Source organism: Heloderma suspectum, chromosome 11 (assembly GCF_057233095.1).
Source record: "Heloderma suspectum isolate Gila_16-S chromosome 11, 16-S_ref, whole genome shotgun sequence".
In the NCBI taxonomy this organism is placed as follows: Eukaryota; Metazoa; Chordata; class Lepidosauria; order Squamata; family Helodermatidae; genus Heloderma; species Heloderma suspectum.
Window position 1 is genome coordinate 13,836,623 of NC_139468.1, and position 14,312 is coordinate 13,850,934.

A 14,312-nucleotide genomic window follows, 5' to 3' on the forward strand; every position below is an offset into this window, starting at 1 on the left:
GTTTTTTTCTAGCGTGCCTCTTTCTGAGGGGGCGGTTTACTCAGCCGTAGCATAGCAATCTCAGATATGCAGATGATACCACTTTGATGGCTGAAAGTGAGGAGAAGCTGAGGAACCTTATGACGAAGGTGAAAGAAGAAAGTGCAAAAGATGGGTTGCAGTTAAACCTCAAAAAAACCAAGATTATGGCAACCAGCTTGATTGATAGCTGGCAAATAGAGGGAGAAAACGTGGAGGCAGTGACAGGCTTTGTCTTTCTAGGCGCAAAGATTACTGCAGACGCTGACTGCAGCCAGGAAATCAGAAGACGTTTACTTCTTGGGAGGACAGCAATGACAAATCTTGATAAAATAGTTAAGAGCAGAGACATCACGCTGACAACAAAGGTCCGCATAGTGAAAGCAATGGTATTCCCCATAGTAACCTATGGCTGCGAGAGCTGGACCATAAGGGAGGCTGAGCGAAGGAAGATAGAGGCTTTTGAACTGTGGTGCTGGAGGAAAATTCTGAGAGTGCCTTGGACTGCAAGAAGATCAAACCAGTCCATAGTCCAGTAAATAAGGCCAGACTGCTCACTTGAGGGAAGGATATTAAAGGCAAAACTGAAGCACTTCGGCCACATCATGAGAAGACAGGATACCCTGGAGAAGATGCTGATGGTAGGGGCAAAAAGGTAAAGGCAAAGGTGTCCCCAACCAGTCGTGTCCGACTCTAGGGTGCGGTGCTCATCCCCGTTTCTAAGCCAAGGAGCCAGCGCTGTCCGAAGACGCTTCCGTGGTCATGTGGCCGGCATGACGGAACACCGAGGCGCACGGAACGCTGTCACCTTTCCCGCCGAGGCGGCGCCTATTTATCTGCTTGCAATTTCTTGCTTTCGAACGGCTAGGTTGGCAGGAGCTGGGACTGAAGACGGGAGCTCGCTCCGTCTCGCGGCACTCGGGTCTCGGACTGCCGACCTGCCGACCTTCCGGCCTGCAGGTCAGCGTCTTACCCACTTAAGCCTAGGGACAGTGGAAGGCCAAAGGACGAGGGGCCGACCAAGGGCAAGGTGGATGGATGATATCCTGGAGGTGACGGGCTCGACCTTGGGGGAGCTGGGGGTGGCGACGGCTCCGGCGTCTCTGACGGCTCTGGAAGCTCTGGCGCGGGCTGGCCCATGAGGTCACGAAGAGGCGGAAGCGACTGCGCGACTGAACAACAGCAACACGTTTAAAACAGCAACGCTAAACGACTAGGATGTTACATGCGAAGGCTCCTGGCAAAATTCTCTCTCTCTCTCACACTCACACACCATAAATATTGCAAGTGCACGCTGAAAACGTGTTACAGAACTCAGCGCGTGGCCCCTTCCAGCTCCGTGTACGCGCTGCCCCACCCCTGCCTCTTTCCGAGGGGGCAGCTCGCTCGGCCCCAGCGCAGCCTTTGCTACCGCCGGATGCCTGTTTTGCGCGGGGAGCCGAGCCGCCCCCAGCCGCGCCTCTGACACGAACTCCGGCTTGACGCCGCGGGGCTGCCCTGACGCTTCCCCTCAGCGCAGGCCTGTGCGGGTCTGCTCAGAAGCAAGGCGCGGGGCGAGCGCGGACAGGATTCCAGCTTCGGCCGATAAACAAGCCCCCGGCTTGCGACATGAGGAGACTTTAGAGCGCCTGCGCCGCAGGCCTGGAATGGGCCGGGGCGGCTTTTTTTAAAAAAAATCGTTCGCACGGAATAAAGCCCGGCTTAGAAAGGCCTTCTCTCTCTGCTGCTGCTGCTGCCTTTTGGGGGGGGGGGTGTTGTGTGTGTTGTGTGTTGTGGAGCTATTAATCCTGGAAAAGGAACCGGAAGTTGAGCTCCGCGTGTCAGTCTAACTTTCCCATCTATGGTCACTCTTAAGACTAGGCGAAGAAACGGAAATTGAGTCCCGCGTGTCACTCCAGACTCCGCATCTATGGCCTCCATCATCTCGTTTGCCGGGGAACAACCGGAAGGTCCGTCCCGTAATGGCGCCCGCCGCGGAAGCGCGAGGGGCGGGGGCTGGTTCCTGCCGGCGGGTCGGGTGGGAAAGGCCGCTGGTGTCGCTCTTTGTTTTTTAACCTGTATTTCCTTGTATATCCCGCCTTTTCCTCCAAGGAGCCGAGGTCAGCATCCGTGGTTCTCCCCGTTACCTGTTTTGGTCCCCCCAAACAACCCCGTGAGGCAGGCCAGTGTGAGAGAGTCACTGGCCCAAAGTCAAGCTTCGTGGCTGCCCAGGGGACTTGGAGTTGAGTCTCTTCAGCCGTTGCTCCTGCCTAGGGTGGCCACCTACGAATCGCCCCAAAGGAGGAAACGCATCACCACAAAAGAGGGCAGGGATCTGCATAAAAGTTGCATATGTTAATTTGTATGTAGAGATGCAGTTTTAGAAATTATTATAATTTAAAAAAAGAAATGCGGTATATCTCACCACGGGAGGCCGCGGTGGCTTAGTGGTTAAGACGCTGAACTGCAGACTGGAAGGTCGGCAGGTCAGCAGTTCGAGACCCGAGTGCTGCGTGACGGAGTGAGCTCCTGTCTTCAGTCCCAGCTCCTGCCAACCTAGCAGTTCGAAAGCAAGACATTGCAAGTAGATAAATAGGTACCGCCTCGGCGGGAAAGGTAACAGCGTTCTGTGCACCTCGGTGTTCAGTCATGCCAGCCACATGACCACGGAAGCGTCTTCGGACAGCGCTGGCTCTTCAGCTTAGAAACGGGGATGAGCACCGCACCCTAGAGTCGGACACGACTGTTTGGGGACACCTTTACCTTTTTTTATATCTCACCACACTAACAGAAACGGTGACCTGTGTGCCGTCCTGTGCAGGCTGCTGGCCAGGTGCTCACCGGGTGGGCAACAGCTCTCATGGTTCATTATCTTTAAACTGCAGTTAGACAGGTAAAAGGTAAAGGTGTCCCCAACCAGTCGTGTCCGACTCTAGGGTGTGGTGCTCATCCCCGTTTCTAAGCCGAAGAGCCAGCGCTGTCCGAAGATGCTTCCGTGGTCATGTGGCCGGCATGACTGTACACCGAGGTGCACGGAACGCTGTTACCTTTCCCGCCGAAGCGGTGCCTATTTATCTACTTGCAATTTCTTGCTTTCGAACTGCTAGGTTGGCAGGAGCAGTTAGACAGGACAGTCCTCCAAACAGAGGGTGGTCCTCTGGCAGCCCTTCAAATGGAGGACTGTCCTCTGTAAAAGAGGACACAGGGCCACCCTACCTGCCTCAGGTTTTCCTTACCTCCATATATATAGAATCATCACTTACACATGTGTGGCCACTGAAGAACAGTGTCCACTGATAAAGAGTGCCAAGGTTAAACCATCAGCTGCTTCTCCCCCCCCCCCCCCGAAAACACATAGTAGTGGGGGAGATCTTTGGAGGATTGCACCTTTTGGGGTGTGGAAATTGACCTGCCCCTGTTTGCTTGCATATGTTACTTCATTTTTTTTAACACGTGGCCCATTTTGAATTGCCCTGAGCTGAACAGTGCAACTGGGTGCTTGTTTACTTGGAAGTCAGTCCCATTGTGTTCAGTGGGCTTGCTCCCTAGTAAGCATTTTTCGGATTTTAGCTGTGTTGTGGGCAGAACTCTGGGGTGGTTTGAATTAGAGCCTGATGCTTCAATATTATGTACACTTACCAAGGAGCAAGTCTTACTGAAATCAGTGGGACTTATTTCTGATTAAACATGTGGTGGGGTGCATTACACTGATATTACAACTACAAATTAGATAGGTGTCAAATGGCTTTGAAATGAGTCAAACTCATATTTTAAGAAAGTTGGTATTCCTCTCCTTTGCCTGTTGAAACATACGTGGGATATTTCAATGATTGGTTGATCTGTGTCTGGTCCTGAATTGGCATTTTCTATAGCAGCCTGCCCCAACCTGGCGCTCTCCTGATGCATTGGACACATCTTAAGGGCACCAAGTTGGGGAAGGCCATTCCATAGTAAAGCAGACTAGTATGTCATTATGTGATGAATCTCATCTAGTATGAATTCATGAACCAGTCTGAAAGCAATAACTCATGTTTTCCCTTTCCTTGCAGGCAGAGTATGATTGCTTTCTAAGGCTGATATGAATTCTCTAACACATTCTGAGCCACCAGCCACCGCCACACGGAAGAATGCCCACATCCTCGTGGGTGTAACTGGAAGCGTGGCTGCCTTAAAGTTGCCTCTTCTTGTATCCGAGCTCCTGAAGATACCTGGAGTGAGTAGTTGTTACACAGACAGATTTGAATCCCTTCCTCCCCTTGTATTTACAAATGGAAATTGTTGGCTGCTTTGTCTCAGTATGCTTTGGTGCAACTTGAGATTGTTTGCATTGGGCACAAACTAACCTAAAAAGTCTGCAAAGAGCTTTTTGAATCACTGTTTGAAAGACTACAGATGGCACTTTTAACATTTCTGTTACCAGCATTCCATTACCAGATAAATGGGTTTTCCAGAAAATTTTGAATCTGGGGGAGAAATCTGGAAAATTTCTAGAGAGTGGCCATGACTCCGTCCTCTTTGTATACAGAAGGTCCCAGCTTTAATCCAGTTAAAAGGATCAGGTTGCAGGTGATGGGGGGGAAAACCCCACTCTGCCAAAAACCCTGGAGAGCCTCTGCCAGTCCGAGTAGACAATATTGGGGTATAAGGGAGCTCCCTGTGTTCTGAAAACACAAAACAGGACCTCTAATGTTGATGCATGTGTGCATGTGAACATAGGAAGCTGCCTTATACCGAGTCAGACCCTTGGTCCATCTAGCCCAATATTGTCAACACTGACTGGCAGCAATGGGTCTTCAGGGTTTCAGACAGGATTCTTTCCTAGCCCTACCTGGAGACCCTGGGGATTGAACCTGGGACCTTCTGCATGCAAAGTGGATGCTCTACCACTGAGCTACGGCCCCTTTTCTACAGGGAAGGAATATTTAGAAGGTAGTGTGAAGGTAGGCCTGACTAGGCCTCTTGAGTAGTTTGGTTCAAGCAAGCAAGCAACCAAGGTGCCTGATGGGTGTGTGTGTGTGTGTGTGTGTGTGACCATGAGAAGGTAATTGTAACTTGCACATTATAAGCAAGAAATTCCTATCCACCAAAGTAAGCTCATCCCTAAAGATAAAAAGGCAGCTGTGCTGATAAGACTGTTGCTGAGTTAAATTAGCTCTTGAGCATTCATAGTGTATTTTCTTTGTTCTCCAACTTTCAGTCTGTATAAATCCATCCTATTTCTTTTTATTTTGTGAGACACAGGGTCGACTGTCTGTCCCTCAGCTGTGATGTGCTTTAATAAATTTCTGACTCTTCAACCTAACCTGCTTTGAATATTTCCTTAACAATAGCATTCCTTAAGATCCCATAACATTCATTTTTTGTCAAGTGTCACTTCACACCCATTTTAGGAAGGCAGGTCTTTGAACAGGCAGTTCTGGGAGGTCTTGTGGGAACTGGATGCACCTCCTCTCTAGAACAGTTTCATGTAGTAATACATTTTACCTTTAGGTGGTGCCATTTGCTAAAGGTAAGTAGACTTTGAACTAGGGGTATATGAAACCCCGCTTACCCGGTTCTGCTCCTCCCCCCCCTGCTCCTCCCCCCCGCCCCGGAATCCTGCCTGGCTGGCTCCGCTCCACGGCCAAGCCGCAGAGCTGCCGGCCGGGACAACCCGCAGTGGGGCTTCAAGCTGCTGCCGGGCTGGTGTGGACGCAAATGGCGTCCTGTGTAGGGGATGCCATTTGCGTCCCTACGCTGGCCCGTGATAGGCTATGTAAATATTTACGTAGCCTATCACGGCAAAAAAAACAAGGCAACGCAAATGGCGGTGGCTATGGCAGCCACCATTTGCATTTCCTTTTTTAGCTGTGATAAGTTATGTAAATATTTAGGTAGCCTATCACGGTGAAAAAGGGAACGCAAATGGTGGTCACCGTAGGCGCCACCATTTGCATTCCCTTTTTTTGCCGTGATAGGCTACGTAAATATTTACGTAGCCTATCACGGCCTCCGCAGGGACGCAAATGGCGGCTGCAGACGCGGCCGCCATTCGAGGAGCACCGGAACGGCCGACCAAGGTAGGCGCCGTTCCGGGCCCATTTTGCGGAGGGGGGGCTTCGTTCCACCATGGATTTCAGGGGGCTGAATGCGCTGGCATTCGGCCTCACCGAGATCCGTGGTGGTATTCTCCACCTTGCCTACTTCGAACAGACTTTTTCCCTAAGTCATGGAGGGCTGTGTTGTGATGTTATTGCAAAGGTCGGGAAGTTAACTAATCTGCTAATGTATTTTTGCCCATCTAAGGTGCTTTGCATTTCATTTGAATGGATGCTAGGCTACAGCTATTGGAAGACTTACATTTCATCTGCATGCTTTCTAGAGCTAAGATGTTTGGTCTATCAGCCAGTTGATGAAAAACATTTTGATTGACTAAGGCCACCCCAGTAATATGGCCACAGATTTTGTTTTTTAAAAGACAAGGGTTCTTATAGAATCATAGAATAGTAGGGTTGGAAGGGGCCTATAAGACCATCGAGTCCAACTCCCTGCTCAATGCAGGAATCCAAGTCAGAGCATCCCTGACAGATGGCTGTCCAGCCTCATCTTGAATGCCTCCAGTGTGGGAGAGCCCCCCTAGGTTACTGGTTCCATTGTCATATTGCTCTAATGGTCAGGAAGTTTTTCCTGATGCTCAGCCGGAAGCCGGCCTCCTGTAACTTGAGCCCATTATTCCGTATCCTGCATTCTGGGATGAGAAAAGATCCTGGCCTTCCTCTCTGTGATAATCTTTCAAGTACTTGAAGAGCGCTATCCTATCTCCCGTCAGTCTTCTCTTCTCAAGGCTAAACATGCCCAGTTCTTTCAGGCTCTCTTCATAGGGGTTTGTTTCCAGTACCCTGATCATCTTTGCTTATCAGGGTATCATGGGGCACTTTGTCGAAAGCTTTGCTGAAGCTGAGGTATGTTATGTCCACAGCATTCCCACAGTCCACAAGGGAGGTTAAAAAGGTAAAGGTGTCCCCAACCAGTCGTGTCCGACTCTAGGGTGCGGTGCTCATCCCCGTTTCTAAGCCGAAGAGCCAGCGCTGTCCGAAGACGCTTCCGTGGTCATGTGGCCGGCATGACTGAACACCAAGGTGCACGGAATGCTGTTACCTTTCCCGTCGAGGCGGTACCTATTTATCTACTTGCAATTTCTTGCTTTAGAACTGCTAGGTTGGCAGGAACAAGGGAGGTTACCTGTTCCAAAAATGAGATCAGATTCGTCTGGCAGGATTTGCTCTTCCATGTTGGCTTCTAGTAATCACTGCGTTGTTTTCAAGGTGCTTGCAGGCTGATTGCTTTATCATCTGCTCCAGAATTTTCCCAGGGATTGATGTCAGACTGACTGGTCTGTAGTTCCCAGGTTCTTCCTTTTTAACCTTTTTGGAGATAGGGACAATATTAGCTCTCCAGTCATCTGGCACTTCACCCATCCTCCATGATTTCTCAAAGATAATACACAGTGCGTCAGGAGTGCCCTAGCTGCCTCTTGCAGTCCCCACCAATAATAAACTCAGGACACAGGCGACGAAGATTCCTTCCGAGACTTTATTCCTTTATTACTTTATGACTCTTTCAGATACTAATCACTAGCGACAAACCAAGGAACAGCACTGGGGAAAGATAGCAGAGTAGCCTAAGCTCCAGGTAAGGCAGTTGGTCCCCGTTTGAAGGAGAACCACGGGAAGTCCCTGAACTTATGGGCTAGGGAGAGATCCTCCCTCTTTCCCTTGGGTCCTCGGGGCGCGACCGTTGTTTGAGCACCAAAGGAGTGGTACACCTCCTTTCTGCACCCTCCATCTGTTGTCGCTCGCTGTGTCTGCACTGAGTGTCCAGCAAGCCCCCCTCCAGTGCTCTCTCACTGCCAGGGTCGCTATCCCAGGAATGCTGGCAGGAGGAATCTCTGCCACCTGCTGTGCTTGTGAGAGATGAGCGAGCTCCTTTCCCACGGATTGCTGTACCTCCTCAGAATCAGAACTGCTCTGGGGCTCTATTGGCTCAGTTTCCACGCTGACACAGTGGTTCTGAGAGTTCTTCTGCCAGTTCCTTTATTAGTCTAGGCTACAGTTCATCTGGCCCTGGAGATTTGAACTCATTCAAAGTAATTAGGTGTTCCTTGACCATCGATCTCAAGCTGCAGTCCTGCTCCTTCAGTCCTGCTACTTCGCCTTTGCCTTTATTTTAATTAAAAATAAAAATTAAATGTTAGGGGCCTCCTCTGCCGAACTCCCCTGACCAACTCCTGTTTGCTCTCCCTGTTGGCTCTCTCTCTGGGAGCTTGCTTGCTTCTATAGTCCCTAGACCAGCTGGGGCAGCTTCCTCTGCTCAGCTGGGAGGCGGGAAACTTCTAGCCCACACAGCTGCTGGGAGTACTCAGGCCACACACCCTCAATTCAACTGGAGGTCTCAGGAGCACCTGGTGAGCTCACAGCCTCTCAGAAGGGAAAGGACAGCCCCCTGGGCTTACCCCAGCTCACTTACCTCTTTGCCTTTGTCTCCTCTTTCACTGGAACTCCCCTGGCCAACTCCTGTTTGCTCTCCCTGTTCACTCTCTCTCTGGGAGCTTGCTTGCTTCTATAATCCCTAGACCAGCTGGAGCAGCTTCCTCTGCTCTGCTCAGCTGGGAGGTGGGAAACAGGTGGCATGCTAGAAGAGGCATTCCTTCCTGAGTGTGAGTGAGTGAGTGAGTGTGTGTGTGTGTGAGAGAGAGAGAGAGAGAGAGAGAGAGAGAGAGAGAGAGACTGGGGTGGAGATGCCTCTTCTAAGACTTGTGTGCATTTATCTTAAACTCCCACTTTTCCAGACCTGGCCTGTGAAATTGATAACGTCACAAAGGCCACCAGCTAGATAAATAAGACTTTTTTTTGTTTGAGAAGGAAGCAGGAAAGAATCCTTTCCCTGCTTCCTAAGTGAAATCTTTTTGTGATGGTGTTAGCATGATTTTTGTTTGTTTGTTTATGGGAGGGGCTGTAGCTCAGTAGCAAAACCCATTTCTTGCATGTAGAAGAACTCAGCTTCTGTCCATCTTCAGGTAGGGCTGGAAAAACTCCTGCCTGAAAATCCCTGGAGAGCTGCTGCAAGTCAGTGTAGCAATACGGAGTTCAATGGACCATTGTTCTGACTCAATAGGAGGCAGCTTCCTATTGTGCTAAGATCCCATTTGTGGCTTAAATAAGGAAGCATTTCGTAATTTAATGGGAAGCATTTTCAGCCTGCTTATCTGCCAACTGGGATAATGTTGTCTGCATCTATAAAATGAGCTCCAGTCCACAAAAGCTTAGGGCACAATCCTGTAGAGATTGACAGGCGCCTCCGACCTCCCCTGAAGTCGGAGGCATCCGCCTATCCAATGCGGGGTGGAAGCAACACAGAGGAGAGGATTCCCTCCGTGCTACACCTGCCCTGCACTTTGTCTTAGACACATGTTTTCACGTGTCTAAGTGCGGCTTTGGGGAAGGGAGTGGGAACGGGGCTGGAGACCACATAAGAAGCTATCTAAGACAGCTTCTGTGGTCTCCTCCCATCCCCACCCTCAGGAACGCCTCATTTTCCCCTCTGCACTCCGTGTTATGAGCACGGAGGCGGCAGCAGTGACTGAAACTCAATCCAGACAAGACGGAGGTACTGTTAGTGGGTGGTTTGTCTGCCCGGCTAGGTGATATTCAACCTGTTCTGGAGGGGGTTGCACTCCCCCTAAAGGATCAGGTTCGTAGTTTGGGGGTGCTCTTGGATCCAGAACTGTCACTTGAGGCACAGGTGAACTCAGTGGCATGGAGCACTTTTTATCAGCTTAGGCTGGTATACCAACTACGCCCTTATCTGGACAGAGATAGCCTTGCTACAGTTATCCATGCTCTGATAACTTCTCGGCTGCCTTTGAAAACGGTCCGGAAACTTCAGCTGGTCCAAAATAGGGCAGCAAGATTGTTAACAGGGACTGGCCTGCGAGCTCATATTACGCCAGTACTTTTCCCGATGCACTGGCTGCCAGTCCATTTCCGGGCCCGATTCAAAGTGCTGGTGTTAACATTCAAAGCCCTTAACGGCTTGGGGCCAGGTTACCTGAAGGATCGCCTCCTCCCATATGTGCCTGCCCGGACCTTAAGATCATCATCAGTGGCCCTTCTCCGTGAGCCCCTGCCAAAGGAAGTGAGGCGGGTGGCTACTAGGAGGAGGGCTTTTTCTGCTATGGCACCCCGGCTCTGGAATGAGCTCCCTAGTGAGGTTCGCCTGGCGCCTATATTGTATTCCTTTCGGCGCCAGGTGAAGACCTGGTATTTTCCCAGGCATTTTAGCATTTTAGCTTTCTAAATTTTTATTTTTGCTGTTTTAAATCTGTATTTTAAACTCTTGCACTGCTGCTAGGTTTTATTGTGGTTGTATTGTTATATTGTGGTTGCAATGTTCTGTATATTTTAAATTGTTTTATTGTGTGTTGTTTGGATTTAATTTTTGTGAACCGCCCAGAGAGCTTCGGCTATTGGGCGGTATAGAAATGAAATGAACAAACAAACAAACAAATAAAAGCAGTGTGGTTCTCTCTGCCTGAGCTATGAGGGGGCAGGGGAGCAGGAAGGGAGCACGGTCTCCTGGCTACGAGCTCGTAGCGCTGTCTACAAGCTCAGAGCTGGGAAACCAAAAAATCCTGTCTACCCCAGATGCTGTGTAGGGGACATAGGGTTGCTCTCTTAAGCCCTCCAAAGTCCCTTAATCTTTAAGGTGCCACAGGACTCCTTGTTTTGTAATCAGATGTACGTGTGTGTGTTTGCTCTAACAAACTGATAAACATTCTGCAACTGGTGCAGAGGCCTGTAGCCAAACAGTCCAGCTCTTAAACAGCTTCTTTCCATCTCTCTGTCTCTCCCATCCTGCCCTGCCCTGCCCTTTTTAGCTGGAGGTGCTGGTGGTGACCACGGAGAACGCAAAGCACTTCTACAACCCCGGCGAGATCCCTGTAACCCTCTACAGTGATGCCGACGAATGGCAGGTCAGTGTTTTCCAGACCCGTGCAACTGACTTGAAATATGGCTCAAGAAAATCTTGTTTGTGCCCCAACTCCTCAAGGGTGTCAATAAGTTCTAGAAAATAAGCCTCACTCTCTCGGCTTGCAGAATTCGACTTTGGAATTGGGTTGACTTTGGGGTAGGCAACAGACTGCCCTGCATACCACACCTTGCGTTACTCGAATTGCTCTTTTGCTCTGTGACACTTTTACAGAGCACAGGAAGAACAGCATGGGCAGAACTTTCTTGTTTCCATTCTGTATTTTCCTGAGTTGTAGTTTCGGATGGGAGTTTCTCTGGGGCTTGATCAAGATGAGGCTGGGCAGCCATCTGTCGGGGATGCTCTGACTTGGATTCCTGCATTGAGTAGGGGATTGGACTCGATGGTCTTGTAGGCCCCTTCCAACCCTACTATGCTATGATTCTATGATTTCATGCAACCTTTGTGTATCTGGATGGGGGAGGAGAGCTTTTGGCTTAGTGCTTGTCAACATACGTATGTACAGTGTTTTTAGCCATAAACTGAGGGAATCTCTCCTCTGCAGATGTGGAAAAGGCGCACGGATCCTGTGCTACATATTGACCTGAGGCGCTGGGCTGACCTCATGCTGGTGGCTCCTCTGGATGCAAACACCCTGGCCAAAATTGCCAATGGCCTCTGTGACAACTTACTGGTGAGCTGCTGTGAGCTTCATCTGATGCTGTATACAGATGCAAACACCACTCATATTTGCCTTTCTGTCGTGCCCTTGCAGAACTTTATCAGCCAAGCCCCTCTCTCCTTCCGTTCACTTAAGGCTCAACTTCACACTCTCTCATATTAAACTGGGAACTCCTGCAGTTTGTTTGGTCTTTTACAACAAACTTCTTTGCATCACATTTGTGCATCTGCGGGCACATCCTTGCCCCTTGCTGTTGTTTTGCATCTTTCACAGCATGGCATAGAGCACAACTTCTTAAAATGTGAATGGCAGTATGATGATTGTGGTTTTAATAGTATGTTTCCAGACACGATTCAAAGTGCTAGTTTTGAACCTTAAAACCCTAAACAGTCTGGGGCTGGGGAATCTGCTGGATCGCCTTCTCCCACATGAACCTGCCCATTTGTTAGGCTCATGAACTTAGGTGCACCTACCTTTGGAATTGTGGTTCCACAGGATGGGGCCTTTTCAGTGGTGGTACCCAAACTCTGGAATCTGCCTCCCCAGCTGCATTTAGCATGCTGCCAACATTGTTAGCTTCTCGGCATCAGCTTAAAACATGTTTTCTTTTATTTACCCAAGTTTTCAATGGCATGTGAATGGCGTTAACACTATTATTTAGTTAGTTGTTGCTTTTGGATGCTAGAACGTGCCCTGCTTTTTTCATTTTTGTGTGTTTAGTGTTACAACTTGCTTTTAGCTATTTATTGTGAGCCACCTTAAGGCCCATATTTGCCCAAAAGGTGGGACAGAAATATTTTACATAAATGACAAGCCCTGGGACTTGGATGCTACACACACACACACACACACACACACACACACATCCAGCAGAGGAGGAGTCAGATGGCACAAAGAATGGGGGACACAGGGTTGAGGAACAACCCCAGGAGAGAGTCTCTGAAGCAGCTGTCCTGCCAGAGACTCCCATGGAGTGGGAGCTCTTGGGGCCAGCAGTAGCAGGGGAACATAAGAAGAGCCCTGCTGGATCAGACCAAGGGTCTGTCTAGTCCAGCATTCTGTTCACACCGTGGCCAACCAGCTGTTAAAGGGAAGCCCACAAGCAGGACACGTGTCTAGTGCAACAGCATCCTCCCGCCCATGTTCCCCAGCAACTGGTGTATATAGGCATACTGCCTCTGATACTGGAGGCAGCATACAGCCATCAGGACTAGCGGCTATTGATAGCCTTCTTCCCCAGGAATGTGTCTAACCAGCTTTTAAAGCCATCCAAACTGGTGGCCATCTCTATATCTGGTGGAAGTGAATTCTGTAGTTTAACTATGCGCTGGAAGAAGAAGTCCTTTCTTTTATTTGTCCCGAATCTCCCACCAATCAGCTTCATGGGATGGCCCCGGGTTCTAGTATTATGGGAGAGGGAGAAAAATGTCTCCCTATCCACTTTCTCCACACCGTGCATAATTTTGTACACCTCTATTGTGTCTCCCCTTACTTACCTTTTCTCTTAGTGAAACAATTCCAGCTGTTGTAACCTTTCCTCATAGGGGAGTTACTCCAGCCCCTTGATCATTCTAGTTGCCCTTTTCTGCACTTTTTCCAACTGTACAATATCTCTTTTTGAAGTGTGGTGACCAGAATGGTACAGTATTCCAAGTGAGGTTGCACCACACAATGAAGAATCCCATTAAAGTTATATTTGCACCAACGCAGTTATGCAAGCGGTTGTGCATTACACTTGTGCAACTCATTGTGCAACCGGTTGTGCAACGGAAAGATTTGGCAAAGCTCCACTGGTGCTAGCTCAGTTTGCAGAATGACACTGTTCGATACTGCCCAGTGATTGCAGTGTGGCTGGCACCCTTTCATGCTTCCACATCTTCAGTCCTTTCCAGCTTATAAGGGATAGGGATGGCTATGTTGTTGACCCATGTGGTAGGCGTTTGCCTTTCTTTTTAGACGTGTGTCATCCGTGCCTGGAATCTGAGCAAACCGCTGCTCTTCTGTCCTGCCATGAACACAGCCATGTGGGAGCACCCCATCACCTCTCAGCAAGTGGAGCAGCTCAAGGGCTTTGGCTACACAGAGATTCCTTGTATTGTGAAGAAGCTCATTTGTGGCGATGAAGGTTGGTCCTTAGCTTGCTGTCTGCTGCCTCACCTTTAGAAGCAATTACAGGATGGCAGAATACACAACACCCTGCCTGCAGGCTGCTTCTGATGCAGCATTTCAAAGACATGACTGTGCTCTCTGGAGTCCCTCCCATCTCATCTTCAAAATACCTGCACATTCTTTAGTTTTTAATCGCTTTAATCTGAAAGTTTACAACATTTACAGTGCAATCTTGTACCTTTCTACTCGGAAGCAAGCTGCATTGAGTTCAGTGGAACTTACTCCCAGATAAGAACGTAAGAAGAGCCATGCTGGATCAGACCAAGGTCCATCTAGTCCAGCATTCTGTTCACACAGTGGCCAACCAGCTGTCGACCAGGAAACCACAAGCAGGACACGAGTACAAGAGCACTCTCCCGCCCATGATCCCCAGCACTGGTGTATATAGGCTCACTGCCTCTGGTACGGGAGGTAGCACATAGCCACGAGAACTAGTAGTCATTGATGGCCTTATCCT

The 14,312-nt window shown here is 49.4% G+C and overlaps 1 protein-coding gene across 6 annotated transcripts in view; it reads left to right on the forward strand.

Annotated features, from left to right (window-relative positions):
* Positions 1-890: 890 nt before the first annotated feature.
* Positions 891-14,312, forward strand: part of PPCDC (phosphopantothenoylcysteine decarboxylase) — a 45,432-nt gene continuing 32,010 nt past the window's right edge. For 2 of the 6 annotated variants that reach the window (XM_084816918.1, XM_084816920.1), the window contains exons 1-5: positions 1,980-2,117; positions 4,047-4,210; positions 10,913-11,008; positions 11,570-11,698; positions 13,643-13,811. In XM_084816918.1, the coding sequence (XP_084673044.1) occupies positions 4,076-4,210; positions 10,913-11,008; positions 11,570-11,698; positions 13,643-13,811 (529 nt within the window). In that variant the 5' untranslated portion in view covers positions 1,980-2,117; positions 4,047-4,075. Of the gene's footprint in view, positions 2,360-4,046; positions 4,211-10,912; positions 11,009-11,569; positions 11,699-13,642; positions 13,812-14,312 lie in introns of all 6 variants that reach the window. The other 4 variants (XM_084816922.1, XM_084816923.1, XM_084816917.1 and 1 more) reach the window with 4 other exon arrangements.